The 16,042-nt window shown below is 30.9% G+C and overlaps 2 protein-coding genes across 2 annotated transcripts; one reads left to right on the top strand and one right to left on the bottom strand.

The window, feature by feature from the left end:
• The first annotated feature begins 4,075 nt into the window (after positions 1 to 4,075).
• LOC140883485 (gibberellin 20 oxidase 2-like) lies at positions 4,076 to 6,729 on the top strand. Its single transcript, XM_073289975.1, has 3 exons — positions 4,076 to 4,729; positions 4,827 to 5,148; positions 6,125 to 6,729. Exons 1-3 carry the CDS (start codon positions 4,161 to 4,163, stop codon positions 6,398 to 6,400), a joined length of 1,167 nt encoding a protein of 388 aa, XP_073146076.1. The 5' UTR covers positions 4,076 to 4,160; the 3' UTR covers positions 6,401 to 6,729.
• Positions 6,730 to 14,574: 7,845 nt separating this feature from the next.
• On the bottom strand, positions 14,575 to 15,258 carry LOC140884954 (nuclear transcription factor Y subunit B-4). The gene has a single exon (XM_073291863.1). It carries the CDS (start codon positions 15,256 to 15,258, stop codon positions 14,575 to 14,577), a length of 684 nt encoding a protein of 227 aa, XP_073147964.1.
• Positions 15,259 to 16,042: the final 784 nt, after the last annotated feature.

Here is a 16,042-nt window from a genome sequence, read left to right as displayed (position 1 = left end):
GGCTGGACATCGACGGAAGCCCTCGATGGATCATCACGTAGCCATTCACGCCCGGTTATATTCGGCCCAGAATCTGGCTATGCTCTTCCCAGAACACGCAGCCATGGAGACTCCACTTCGCGGACTCCGACACCCTCCTAGAATTGCAGCGTCATTCTTTCCGATCGAGTTACCGCCTTCCGACCTCGAGTGCAGAATCTGACCCCGTTCCCACTCGGAAACACGGCCATGACTGACGAGCTCGAGGCTTGCGGACTCCGGAACCCTCCTGAGCAAAACCGCCACTTCGTTAACCACCGCTGCCCGTCGCCATCCACCGCCGCACGTACTTTCCCAGGACCTCGCCGTCCCTTTGCCGTGAATAACGTGGGAGATGATGGATCATGACCATGGATGCGAGAGTACACACGGTACACATATATTCGATATATACATACGCACAGAAAATCTTTTCAAAAACAAAAAAAAAAAAAAACAAGAGGAGATGATGAGCGTGAATCGGAGGAGGTGATAGACACACGTATACACATAGATACATACAAATAATATCGTGTATTCACGTTGCCAAAGAAGCGCCAAGTTTGGAAAGGAAAATATGAGATAAAATAAATAATGAGGAGAGAAGATAATGGATTTACAAATTCATGTATATTCTCAAATTGGAAGACACATGGGAGACAATTACCTCCAAACATTTTGGTATACCAAAAATTTCGGTTCGGTATCATACCGTACCGAAATTTTTGGTATCGGTATACGATTTACGAAATTTTGGTATTTCGATATACCGAAAAAATATTTAAAAATTTGGTATACACGATATCGGTATGATACCGCGTATACCGATATTTTTTTAAAAAAAAATAGTTTAAAAAATATTTAAAATATCGGTATACACGGTATCATACCGATACCGTACCAAATTCGGTATACCGAAATTTTTCGATAAAAACGATATATCTGTCATACCGATATTTCGGTATACCGAAATTTTCGGTACGGTATGTGGTATTCATTGAATATCGCGGTATACCATACCGAACCACCCCTATTCATCATTAATCCTATTGTTTATTTAAAAACTTACCTTTATGTATTATATTACTAACAATAATATTATTTAATATAATTTAAAGATGCGTACCTTCAACTTTTTTGTTTTCACTTTACTTAAGCATGAAATATGGTGTGTCCCCAAATTATTATCATTATTAATATTTTTTGACCTGCATGCATGCATGTACATAACTTTATCACATTATCTGTTTGCCTGCAATTAGAGTCTTTTGGTTTACCCTAAACAAAAAATTAAAGTGCTTTAATTTATAGTAAAAACGACAACCTAATTAATTAAAGATATCGAAACAAAATCATCGTATTTAATAGAAAAAAATTAAAGAATGTCACATGATGTGCTATGTATGCGTGCAATAGAAGACAAGCTATTATTGGAAATTGGAAATTTGCCCAATTGTCGATCTCTGGCATTGTTTGTCTTATTTCTTGGAACTTGGATGCTAACAAATTTTATTCCCATGTTAATTTTATTTTCACAAATATTATGTTAGAGTAAATCTTTTGTGACATAGCTAGTCTCACAAATTTATACTCATGGGATAATTGAACTGTTCCGTATTCATACTAAAACTTATTACTCTAATTTTTTAGACATAAAAAGTAGTACATTTTATATGTCATGTTAAGCTATGTATAATGTGCCATGTACGCGCATAATAGAAAACATAGGTGATAGCATAGGATATCGATCTCATAAATGTAATATTACTCCATTTCTATATTTAGTAACATTTTTTCTGTTTTTTTCCCCTTACTAACGTACACACTGTTAATTAAGGGTCTGAACGTGAAACAATTTTTTGAATTAAGTAATTAAAAAATAAAATATAAAGTTTGTTTATACATTTTCTACCTAATGATTTTTTTCAACCTTTGTGAACAAATAAAATAATATATATATATATTTGAGATTAGGAGATAAGTATATATGTGTAATTATATATGCAAGATGGCATAACTGATAAAAAAAAATTAACACAAAATACTATATACAACGTTTCTAATGAAATAAATGCATTGCACATCTTTAATTCTCATAAAAGCTATTTATTTAAATATATATGTATATAATAAAAAGGGATCACATGATTCCAAGATTTTATTGTTTGCACAAAACACTACACGGAAATCCAATTCATAAAAGTTCAATTTGAGGTACGTACGGGCATGTGACATACATATAATTTTCATATATATTTGGTACTATATTGTCTATATTTTTTATCCCCCTTTTTTCCCCATCATTAAAAACAACAGGATTTGAAATACAGTCGGCAGCACGCAGATCCCAATTATATATATATATATATATAAACATAAATATTTAATATTTTATAGAGCAATTTTTATATGTATATATTCACAATCCTAACACAACTTGTTACATTTTTATGGTACAATACAATACTAACAGTAATTTAAATACGTGCTAGATCATGAATAACATGATACTAGAGAAGTTGACTCATTATGACTTATATTTTCAAATATAATTAATTCAAATAAAACTATTTGCCATATATTGCTCTATGAATGGATTTTAATTATCTGAGAGGTCAAAAACATAAAATTTTATTTTCAAAACACTAAAAAAATAAAGGATAGTTCTCCCGTGAGGCGGTCTACCGTCTATCCATAAAACGGGTCAATCCTGTCAATATTTATAATAAAAGAATAATAATATTTTATCGGTGAATACGTCTCATAAAATTGACTCGAGATACTGTTTTACATGAGTTTTTGTGAAAATAAATAAATTAATAGAGTCCTACCCATGTCTAATTAATTTCAAGTGTTGGTAGGTCTCGACGTCTCGTTGTATGCGTTGTCTAGGGGGTAAAAAGGAAAAAGGGAAAAAAAAAGAAAAAGAAAAAAGGAGGACTCAACTATTAATATTCGTTGTTCGCGGGAACCAGAACCTATAAAAACTCGAAAGAATATCTAATGTATTATCCATATATTTGCACAAAGGATTCTTGAAGATGTAAATCTCAAAATTATTGGTGAGGACAAAAAAACTAGCTAGGAGTAATTGAAGATAGAGACTTATGCAAATAAATTCAAAAATACATAAAAAAAGAAATAGTTTTGCATGGAAGAAAGTGACACAAGGGGAAGGGATCATAAAGGGGCGTAGGCCTCATTCGTCTCAGCTGTTGGCTCACAACATATATATAAAATCTTCGGCTATTAATTTTATGAGATTGATCTTCTATTTGAGTTATCTATGAAAAAGTAGTATTTTCGACATCAAAAATATTACTCTTATTTTAAATATGAATAGGGTTGATCCGTTTCACATAAATTCGTGAAACTGTTTCACAAGATACCTACTCATTAATTAATATTCCTCTCTTTGTCCGTCTCATTCTATTTCCACTAAAAATAATCCTAATTTAACACGTAATCTTGGTTTTTAGATAAGAGTATCCAATCAATCCTCGAGAGAGAGATTTCAATTATTAGTCCCAATTTTGTCACCATTAAAAACGATTAAGGAATAGTAGGGCCTAACTAATAAGGATAATGACATATTAATCTTGCGTGTGTACACTTTGGTATAATAAATAACTTTACATGTCATGGGAGCAAATTATTTTAATTTGATCAAATCGCATTTCAAATCACCCATATCACGATTTTCTAGCTACCCTGGGGGAATTGAAATAACCATGTCATATAACATTAAACCAAATCCGGAAAAATTACAAAGAAATATATCAATTATCAAAAGTAGAAGAGGGTGTAGCTTTTCTTAAAAGACCAGACATGGATACTTGATATTTAATATCCACATACGTGAGATCCACCGTTTTTTCATTTAGGTCCTATGTGTGAGGAGCCACACTTAGTTTTTTTTTTCTTTTTGAGTTGGGGGAGAGAATCTCGTAATACTTACATTCGAGACTTTAGTGTCAGATGAGCTACACTCATTAGTAGCACAGTTGGGATATTACCTCAAAAATAGCATGAAATTTCCCGCGATTTTCAACCCCGCCAATAAGCTCATTGACATTGATGCATTCAAAAAAAAAACCTTTATTCAATTCCTACTATAAATACAATCCAATTTCCAACTAATTATGAAACCAAACAAGTCCAAAATGAATTCAAGTGCCTCCACCCTCATCCTCACTCCCCCATTGAGCCTCAAAACCAATAGAGAAAACCAAGCCCTACTTTTGGACACCTCTCTTTTAGAAAAACAACCACACTTCCCCACACAATTCCTTTGGCCACACGAAGACTTAGCCTTTGCCTCTCAAGATGAACTCAAAGATCCACCAGTAGACCTAAATGGCTACTTCCATCTCGACCAAGAATCGATCCGTTCCATGGCCAAACAAATCAGACAAGCGTGTCTGAAACACGGCTTCTTCCAAGTCATCAACCACGGAGTCGACGAACGTCTCGTTCGAGCCACGTATGAACATATGGACGCCTTTTTCAAGCTCCCTTTGAGCAACAAACTCGCCGTAAAGAGAAAGGAAGGTCGATTTTGCGGCTACTCCGGCGCTCATGCCGATAGATATTCGACCAAGTTGCCGTGGAAGGAGACGTTCTCCTTTGAATACAAGCATGCAAATGGCCCCGCCTGTGATGTTGCCAACTATATTAACTCCGAACTTGGAAAAGATTTTGCAGAAGCAGGGTTAGATTTTAGATAACTTTATATTATAAAAATAGATTAATGCATTATATATTAAAAACTTTTCTTGTTATTATTATTATAATTTTTTTTTTGTCAGGTTGGTTTATCAGAAATACTGCGAGGCAATGGAAAACTTGTCCCGCATAATCTTGGAGCTGCTAGCGATTAGTTTAGGGCTAGAAGGGTTTCATTATCGGGATTTTTTCGAGGACGGGAACTCGATAATGAGGGGAAACAACTACCCACCTTGTAAAGAAGCTGGCCTCACCTTCGGCACGGGGCCTCATTCCGATCCAAATTCCATAACAATACTTCATCAAGATCAAATCGGAGGGCTCGAGATCTTCGCCGACAACAAATGGCAGACCGTCCCGCCTCGCCCCGACGCCTTTGTCGTCAACATTGGCGACACTTTCATGGTATGCACTTATCCTATATATATATCACCGTATCTTGAATTTCATTCAACATATTTGTATAGTATATGCATGTATGTGTTCTATCAGAGAACTAAAAGGTTCATATAAAATAGTGGCCCACTGATATATATATTAATAATATTATATATGTGCACGTACGCGCGTGTAAAATGAATTAATGAGTATTTTTTTTTAGAGGAAGATCATGTTTTATTAAAATCACGAATTACATAAGTTTTTAATAACAAAAGCAATCAACCAAAAAAAAAGTTCCCGCATTTTCAAACGAGTATTATTAGATGCTACATGGGATAAAAAAAATATTAAATATATTTTCTTGCCTTTTTTGGAACCATTAGCATATATACATATGCATTCATGTCTAAAATGGATTCGATTTGGTAGTCCAATAATTAAACTTTATGGTTGGATATGAAAAACTAAGATGGGACGGGACCATATATCTACACTTATCTTTTTATTACATGAAAACATGATTACAAACCATAATTTTGAAAGGACCAAAGAAAATTAAGCCCACCATGTGTACGAATAACATTGCTTTAATTCTACACCAAGCGACATTCCTTTAGCTATGTGGTATGAAAAAGGACACAACATGATCACAATAATCAATATAATAATAGAACATAGAGAAAGTTTCGAAAATAAAACAAAATGGGCTAGCTAGCTAGCTATGTTGAATCATTGTACACTTTAGAATATTCAACCATCCCTTAATTAAAATGGATCTATCTATAGTAGTGCATGCCATTTGTCCATTCTTTTATCCACAATGTGTGTATTAATTGAAAAACAAATTTCTTCCAATTTCTTTGAACCGTACTACTTACTTCGCGATATATATATAGTTTTTTAAAAGCCGTTATCTATTATAGATAACATACCCAATCAAGTTATACATGTACTTACTCGTACTTTTTACGCGTATACATACGTATTAATGTATGTATAGGCCTTATGTAATGGAAGATACAAGAGTTGCCTGCATAGGGCAGTGGTGAACAAAGAGAGAGCAAGAAGATCGATGGTGTTCTTTGTGAACCCTAAAGAGGACAAAATAGTGAGGCCCCCAAAAGATCTGATTCGCAGAGATGAGGCAAGGCAATACCCAGATTTCACATGCTCGGATTTGAGAGAATTCACACAAAATCATTATAGGGCGGACACTACTACCCTCCAAAACTTCATCAATTGGCTCCATTCCAACCACAAACACCATCATCTTTGATGTCAACTAATGCATTGCATGCATTCATTTTTTCTTGGATGCTAGCTAGCTAGCTAGCTCGATCGAGGCATGGGTCGTTTCGTCTTTTTACATCGAGCTAGCTAGAGGTTGTTGTTAGTAGTTAATAATTAATTTTATATAATCTTGGTTTTTCTAATTTGGATGGTGTACGTACTAATATTATTGTGTCATATTTTCATTTGTAAACCTATCATGCATGCATGAGTGTTTCAATTTGACCTTTTGGGGTGTTTAAAAGTCATGTGCATGAGCATGACAGATTAAGTTAAGGAAATGGAAATGGGATCAAGCACTTAGTTTTATATATATATATTTTGTGTGAAGCGACGACATGTGTACATAAAATTCAAGTTAGTTTATGGAACCTAATATAAGTTAATTATTGTCATGTATATATGATCATTAACGTCATGCATGTTGGCGTTCATGGTTTCTATATAGGCATGTAGATTAATTCGTTTTCCTTTTTAATCGAATTTTGATAAAATAATCGATTTTAGTCATCTAAGTTATTTGATCCAACTTCGAAAATCTGATTAAGTATCCGGTGACATCGCATCAGCATTTAGTGAAACATTACTAAAACATCATTTTCAAATATTAGATAACTAAAACAGAAAATATGACAAAACATGAAAGACTAAATTGAATAGATTTAAATTATCAATTTCCTTGAAAAGATATATAGCTTAATAATTCAAGTATATGTGCACCAATACGACAAATAAATACGGGCAAAACGACAATGTAAATCACTTTTATTAGTCCCTTACATCGTCAAATAGGATATATGAAATTTTAGGTTTCCTGATTTTTTTTTTTCAAACAAAATAAGTCAATATTGTCAAACTTTTGATTTATTGGGATCATTTAAAATTAATTATTTTTAAATTCATTTATCAAATACAATCGCTCAAATTCGAACGCACTTAATTAAATTTCTTTTAATTATAAACTAAAGTAACTTTTAATTGTGACATTATTTCACTTTAAAATGAAAGAACTAGTCACATCTTCAACTAAAATAAATGAATAAACACGAAATGATAAATGGGAAAAATATTTTTTTTGGTCTAATAAGATGTCTATTTTTTGGTTTTGGTCCATTAACTTTTCAATTAAATTTGGTTTTAGTACACTAACTTTTAATTTTCAGAAATTGTGGTCCAATTATTGCTGATGTAGCAGCTAGACACGTCATCATTTTGCAGTGTCATGTCATCATTTTTCGGTGTCACGTCATCATTTTTCGATGTCAGATCAACAGTTAAACCAAAATATCCCAAATTTATATTGTGTATCTCCGGCCCAATCATATAGGCTTCATTTTCTTAAATTTTCAAATACATAGTTCACTTACTACTTTTTTTTTTGTGACGTGGGAACCCGCAGCTGCTACTTTCGGTGCGCACTGGGTAAACCCCTAGACTAACGCAATAGCCTGCAAACTACGTTAGTCAAGTAAACCACACTAGGCAAGCCCTCTGTGACAGGCTAGTCCAAGAAGGTGTTGGTAGAGGAAATCGAACTCCTGACCTCTGGTCAAAAGTTCACCTACTACACCAACTTGAACACCCCTGTAGAGGCCACTTTCTTCATTTAGTTGCATTTTTTCTTGGTTATACCAATATACTTCAATTAACTAAGAGGGTGTTTGACTAAGCTTATTAAAAACAACTTACAAGTTGTAGGAGCTTATAAGCTGTTTTAGGAGCTTATAAGTTGTTAGGTCTTATTTTAAAAATAAGCTGTTAAAGTGTTTGGATAAACTTATTTTAAACAATTTAAAGATGTTGATGTGTTTGACTTTATAAGATCTTTTTATTGTCAAAACTACCAAAAGAGTATAATAATATGAAGGTGATATAAATATTATATATATAAAAAAATAATTTCAAAATTTTATGATAAATGTTAAAATTAAATAAAAACTATTTTATATTTTAATTTATATAAATCTTACACTATGAATTTTTTTTAAAATAATATATGTATTATTTTAAAATAACTCAATAATATCTTGATAGTATAGTTTTTTTTAATTATAAGAAAACGATAGAAAAAAAATATTTAAAATTATATATATATATATATTATTTTATATTTTAATATATAAAAATCGTATGCTTTGATTTTTTTTCAAAAATATTTAATGTTAAAATAGTATCTCGATAGTTTAGTTTTTAAAATTATAAAAAAATTATAGAACAAAACATTATTTTTTTAACCGAGAACAAAATTTTATTTTAATATATATAACAAATTAATAAAGAAAACTGTAATTGAATATATTATGAAATTGAAAAAAAAATATAAAAGGATAATATAGAAGGATAATAGTGGGAAACAAAATATTAAAATAAGATATTTTCTTAAAAAGTAAGGGTGTATCTACTTTTTTAAAAACAACTTATAAACTGTCAAACAACTTATAAGTTGTTTTTTAAAAAAATTACCAAACAGTTTTGAAAAGCTTAAAAGCTCCAAAAGAACTTATAAGCTGTTTTCAAGAGCTTATAAGCTCACCCAAACGCCCTCTAAGTCTAAAAAAAAAAACATGCGACCTTTTTTTTTTCAAAGATGACCATGTACCATTTTTTGAATGAATTAGATAATGATAAAATAGAAATTTTGTATATATGAAAATTTATTTTCAAACAATTTTCTTAATCTGTAAGGAAAAAAAATCAAACAAACAAGCTTACATACTTGAGATGAAGGGAATATCAAATTGAAAATTATATCTAACCAATATAATTCAACATTAAATTGGTTTAATAGGGTTTCTAGCTATTTCCCATTAAATTTCTTGCACATCTTAAATCATTAATTACCCCACATTTTTTTTTTAAATTACAGGGTAGGGTGGGGGCGAGGATGCTTGTGATTCTTCTGCCGACGTCATGTTTGGGTAGGAGGAGATGAACTTGGTACCACAAAATTTTATCTAAAATTTAGAGACAAACTAGATGACATTAATTATCTCTAGCAAAATTTTTGCCTGATGTGGACATAAATTAAAGAAGTGCTTAAAACAAAGAATAAAGAGAACAAACACAAATTCAAGACATTGCATGACAAATTTCTTGCTGTCTTTGTTATCTAATTTCTGCACCATATTTTGTGCTTTTACAACAATTCCCTTTGTTTTGCAAAAGCCACGCATTTTGGGTCCAACCCCAGCTGATAGACACATATATAGATGTGCTTTGGTTTTCACTACTTTCTAACGATTTGATAGTTTTCTTTCTCTCTTTCTTTCCAATATATATCATGATGATTAAAACGCATGCATTATTATTTATATATATATATATATAGTTGTCTGATTCATCGATCTGTTTATCATTTCTCAGCTACACGATCCCCTATAATTTGCACTTTTTCCAGTTTTAATCATGTTTTTGGTTATGAATATCGGTCAAGTTCACTAATTTGCGTTTTTTTTTCAAAGAAAAATTAGTTTGTTTTTTTTAATTACCTGAGTACATACATGACATCAAACACATGGACAATTTTCCATATGTGTCACAACATCTATCTTCGGTATTTTATCAACATTCCGACAAATTGGACTGAAAGTGAAAAAAAAATTCAAATTTCATGTACCAAAATCAAAATTTGAATACTTAATAGAAAAAAAACATAAAATAGAAAAAAAATAATCATGAATCAAAAATTTTATTTCAAAGTTTTAAATCTATATTTATATTTTAATTTTCAATTTTCATGCTAATTATGGATTTGGATCTTTGCTCTTGATGTGGATTCAATCAACCTAACATAAAAATGTACAAAGGATGACACAACATGATATAATGTGATTGGGTTTTACTTAATGATTATCGTGCATAGAGTATTTAATTACATATCATGTGGGACAAAAGGACTTCTCAAAGGGATAATATATATGTTAATTAATACTGTGTGCGTGTATATATATATATATATAATTTTTTTTAAAAAAAATTTGTAAATCGCAAAAACAAGGCGTCGGCAACTCCTAAACTTTGTTAAAGACATATATATACTGAGGAGGGCCCCTTTAAGATCTTATAATTTTGTCTACAGCTCAACAAAATACAAAAGCACATTCACCAATTCACTTATCCGTAATGTCAGATTCAATAAATATATATATATTTTTTGAAAAAACTATTTTGTTGGTTTTCAGTGTTTGATTTTTGGCGACATTATAAAATTTTCATTCTTCATCCTCTCACTTTTAATTTTCTATTATTTTATTCATATATATATATATATATATATGTCAAAAAATATTTTCTCGGTTCTTAATATGGTTCTTAATATTTGATTCTTCGTGGCGTTATAAAATTTTATTCAATTTTTTTTTTGCATCAACATTAATATAATACTATACACATTAATGTTTTACGCGACTATTTCGATACGTAGACTCAACTCAGAAGTCGTGATAAATGGAAACTGTTAGTAGTTTTTGATCAAATATATTTTTATTAGTACAAAAATTTGAAATTTCATATATGTGATAAATATTGGAAATAAAATTTTAGTATAGGTTAGTTATGAAATATAAAATCTCGTTGGTCCACTGACCACTGTATGGACAGCTGCTACAAACGAACAATAATTTATTAAAGAGCCTCTCAAGGGTTGTATTTTGAGTTAAAGGACAAAATACCTTCTATTTCTTGAGTCACGTCGGCCCATCAAATTAAAAATAAATATCCCCTTTTTTATAGAATAATTAATATTCGTATCGACTCATTTTTGGAATTTCTTTTATATCTCATAGAAATTTTAAGCATCATAACTTATAATTTCGTCCCTGTGATCAAATTCAGATAAATGACTTGGGACTTTAATAAACTATATAACATATGAGTGATATGCCATAAAGTAGCCCAAAATTTCAGGTTTTAATTTGACTATTTCTTCCAACATGCACCATTATTGTTTTCCAATAGTTTCACAAAATCGAATGTATACTGTACATGTGCTTTTCTCGTACCGATTGTATGATGCTTTACAAAAATTATAGTTGATTGTGAATAAGTAAATCACATTTTTAATTATAAAAGAAATTGTTTTTGATTTTTATATATTTGTTTCGTTGCGATTTTGATTTTTTTCATTAAATTTTAATTTTAATTCGTTATAATATTTGTTTTTATATATTTGTCTCGTTGCGCTTTTGGTTTTTTTATATTAAATTTTAATTTTAATTCGTTATAATTTGTTTTTTTCGGTAATTTAGTTTTTTTTTTTTTTTCTGACTTGGTGTTAACATGGAACAAAGGATGATAACGTGTAAAGTATCATATCAACAATCGCAAAGAAAAAGGAACTAACATTGCTCAAAATAAAAATTTATATGATTAAAACCTAAATTTAATAATATAGATTACAAAAATCACAAAATAACTAAATTACATGATAAAAATAATGTTTCCCATAATATAATTAATGCAACAGCCGATCGATGTGCAACGTTATGTTTTGATCGCTACTAGGGCACGTATATATAATTTGTGCCCCCCAAACCCTTAATAATGTTGAACATGCAAGCATATAGTAGTGCAATACATACATTCATATATATATATATATATATATATATATATATATATATAATTTTGATATGTTGTTCATGCACCCACCGTGTTCATCTCTGTGTCCATCAATGATGTGGCAGTACACTCATCTATTGGACGTGATGCATTATAGGTTCAATAATTGAGTGTCACCTCAATGATTGGCACGGTACACACACAAAGATATATATCTCTTGTGTACACATTTAGGCGACAATGTGTATCTCTTGTTTCTCCTTAAAAAATAAAAAGTAAAAACAATTGGAGGCAACTTGCGTGGTTCAATCACATAGCTTCTTGTATCTTTTGCTAATTGACACATCCCATGTTTCATGGAAAATATAGATATTGTATCTTAAAAAAAAAAAGGGTTGACCTCGACCCCATCCCACATGAGTCAGAGGCCCATTAGCTAATGCGGGGTTAAATCGATGGATGTGCACGAGTAGGCAGAGACCTGAGGGAGGAAACAACATGGTCCAACCCCCAGAGCATATCCCCAAATATTTCAATGAGGAATATGCTCCACACGAGAATCGAACCCGCAACGCTGGGGAATTTTTTCCCACGTCACCTCAAGCCTTACCAACTCGCCTATGTCTCTGTGGTCAAGATAGATATTGTATACATTCGAGTAATGTGGTAAGTGGTTGCAACTCGAATTTTCTTTTATTTATTTTTTAAAAAAATAGTAATTTCCTAGTACTGTATTCGAAGTAAAAATTTGCAATTAATTTGTCACGTTCCAACTTTAGCCCATGTAAACGTGGGCTACACAATTATATCTTGCTTGCCACTAGCGGCTTCATATTGACACATTCATAATTTCATGGAAATTATAGATATTGCATACATGATACATAGGAGTAATGTGCATGATAACAATAATGTGATAACAAGTTAACAACTCGAATTTTCTTTTACTTATTTTTAAAAAAAATAGTAATTTCCTAGTATATATTGTATTCGAGATAAAAATTTGTAATTAATTTGTCACACTCCAACTCTAGTCTATATAAACGTGACTGTACAATGAGATCTTGCTACTAGCTGCTTCATATTTGTCATCGTTTTTTTTTTAAATATGACTAATTCAATTAAAATTGTTGTGTGATTTATATATTGTAGCTTATTAATAGTTATTATATATTATAACGAATTAAAACATGTGATTAATTCAAAGTTATATGAGTTCTAGAGAGGCGTAACACTTTTGAGCATAGAAATAACGTTGACCTGATGAAATTCATGATTACATGAAAAGTACATTTTTGAATAAATAAATATAATTAATATTCAAGCAAATTTCAATCAAAGATGATAAAAACTATCCAAATTAGTGACCACCTAAACTTTATGGAAAAATCCTAGATATATATACTCTACAAAACAATGCAATTTTTTAAGTTCTGAAAAATGCTAGGACGGTCTGTAATCAATAAAAAAAATGATTATTAAATTTTGACTCTAAAAAAATTATTATTGTTATTAAAACCAAGTTATACGTCAACTTCTGCTTAACTTAATTGAAACTCAAAAGTTATTCATGACTCATGTGGTGATTTTAATTTTTCAAAAATGATTCTAGTAAAAAATTTAATGCAAAAATATTTATAATTACTTATTTATCAAACACTATCCAACTTTAATTTTTAGTTTTTTACTTTTTTTTTCAAACACTATCCACTTCTGATTTTTCTTCACTTTTTGATAATATAAATTTAATCATTTTTACAAAAATATAATCTTTTTCAAACGTATCTTATCCAATCTCGCGTTTTTCTTCTCATAATATTTATCCATCTATTATTTATATATTTTACATCAATCAAATCATTAATTATTTATCTTACATCAATCAAATTATTGAATTTAAATTACTATATTACCTTTTATAAATAATAATATTCATATTTTATTTATTATTAAAAAGACAAAGGATAATTTATCATTTTATATAAAATTTAATCAATCAAATCAAATAAATTATAATAATCTATCAATCACATCATAAAATATTTAACTATTATTTTTTATTTATTTTTTATTGCATTATATTACTTATCTATGTATTATTAATTATCTCATCACTCAAATCAAACGTTACCTTAATATATACTATTATTTAACTTTTGTTTATGATCATCTTGATGCGATAGGGGTTATAAGAGATAATCATCTCGATCACACGATAAGAAATTAATGGTGGTTCTGAAAAAATTTATACATTAATTAATACGGTGGGTGGGTGTCTGGGTGAATCTTAAACAACTTTTAAAAGTTAATTATATACAAAACTGATATCCGTTAACCACGAAATTTTAATATTCCAATAAGTTATAATTAAAAAAGAATTATATTATGATACGTCTGTTTCGAATATTGGTTAAGATCGAGGAGGTAGCAATTGCTTGTTGTGCACAACACAAATGACATAAAAATGAATAAAACTATATATACTATCCTTGTATTTACTACATTGTATTAATTGAATCAAACATATGATATATATATTCTCCGATCCTATATCAACAAAATACAAAAATCAAAGCACAAAATTGTTGTTCTCATGAAAAGTTACCAAGGGCCGTCGATGTTGTCTTGTTGCGGCAACGTCGTCGGCATCGAATTTTGCGAGAAGGAGAGGGGAAAAGAAGGATCGTTGGACACAAATGGAGGTTGAGACATCATATTTGTGGAACCATACACACTATTATAGGCCACATTTGGCTTCGGATCATGTTGTTCCAAACGTTGTTGTTTAGGCACGTTAAGTTTCTCTCCTTCTATCTCCCTATACTTTGTGAGGTATAGCTTTAGAGGATTTACATAGTCTTCGAATCCGAGAGTCATGATGGCCCAAAGAATATCGTCCCCGTTGATGGTCTTTCTCTTCTCACGTTGGCATTTCTCCGACGCCTCCCCGGTGACGAAGCTAATGAACTCGGAGACGCATTCTTGGACGGTTTCTTTGGCATCCTTGGAGATCTTACCGTTTCCGGGGATTACTTTCTTCATGATTCGGCCTACGTTGGCTATCGGGAGGAACCGGTCTTGTTCTTTGTTACTGTTGTTGCAGTTGTTGTTGTCGTTGTTGTTGCTGGTGTCTCTTGGCGATTTGTTGGCATTTGCAACATTGTTATTACTGATATTGGTGGGGAAAGTGGTGATGTTTTGAGTGTTGGAATTTGTGGTTTCTTGGTTGATTCTATAGGGTCTATTTGGAGGGCTCTCATATTCATTTTCCCTGGATCTTTTCATCTCTAGCTTTTAGAGGATGGTTGAAATAAATTTTCCAAGTTTTTGGTTTTTTTCTTTATTACAAGGGTTGAGATAAATGGCATGAGAAGCATGAAAATATGCACAATAATAGCAAGGTAAATGGCTTGCATCATTTCTAACAACGAGTCCCCTTGACTTGCTCTCATCCATGAAGGGTGTTGGAGTAATTTCACAAGGTGCCTTGCAAATCTTCTCTAAAAATCATGATACTGTGTACTTATGTAGCATTTTTATAAAGAAATATAAGGACATTTCTATAAAGTAAGAATGCGCATTTGGATTTAGAAACTAATAAAACTTTGTTTTAGAATCTCTTCAAACTAAGATTTAAACTTGGTTTGTTGATGTTTGGGTGAGCCACTTAAGGTTCTACAAAGTACTACTACTAGATAGATCAGAATTTAGAAATCTTTACAAGACTTCCAAAATATAGCTTATAATTTTTTGTCATTCCATTTGGACGAAGTGGGGTAATGATTAATTGAGATAAATCTCGTTCAAACTCACGTAAAAGCGAAAAAAATTTACCACACTATCGCACTCCTGTGTTGTATAAAAAAATTGTTGCTTATTTTGTTTGTGTTTTAAAGTTCAAAAAACTTGTTTTCTTCAAATATGAGTCACAGATATAGAACTTAAATTTCTTTCTGAAAGCATACTTGACAAAATGTGTGCGCATTTTTGGTTCCATTGTTTAGAGGATCGATTTATCTCATATACAAGGTTCCAGACTTGTCTCATCTTTGGTTGCTTACAAATCATG

The sequence above is a fragment of the Henckelia pumila genome, chromosome 2, assembly GCF_033568475.1.
Source record: "Henckelia pumila isolate YLH828 chromosome 2, ASM3356847v2, whole genome shotgun sequence".
Classification (NCBI taxonomy): Eukaryota; Viridiplantae; Streptophyta; class Magnoliopsida; order Lamiales; family Gesneriaceae; genus Henckelia; species Henckelia pumila.
Note: the sequence above shows the minus strand (reverse complement) of the source record. Positions and strands in the feature narration are given on the sequence as shown.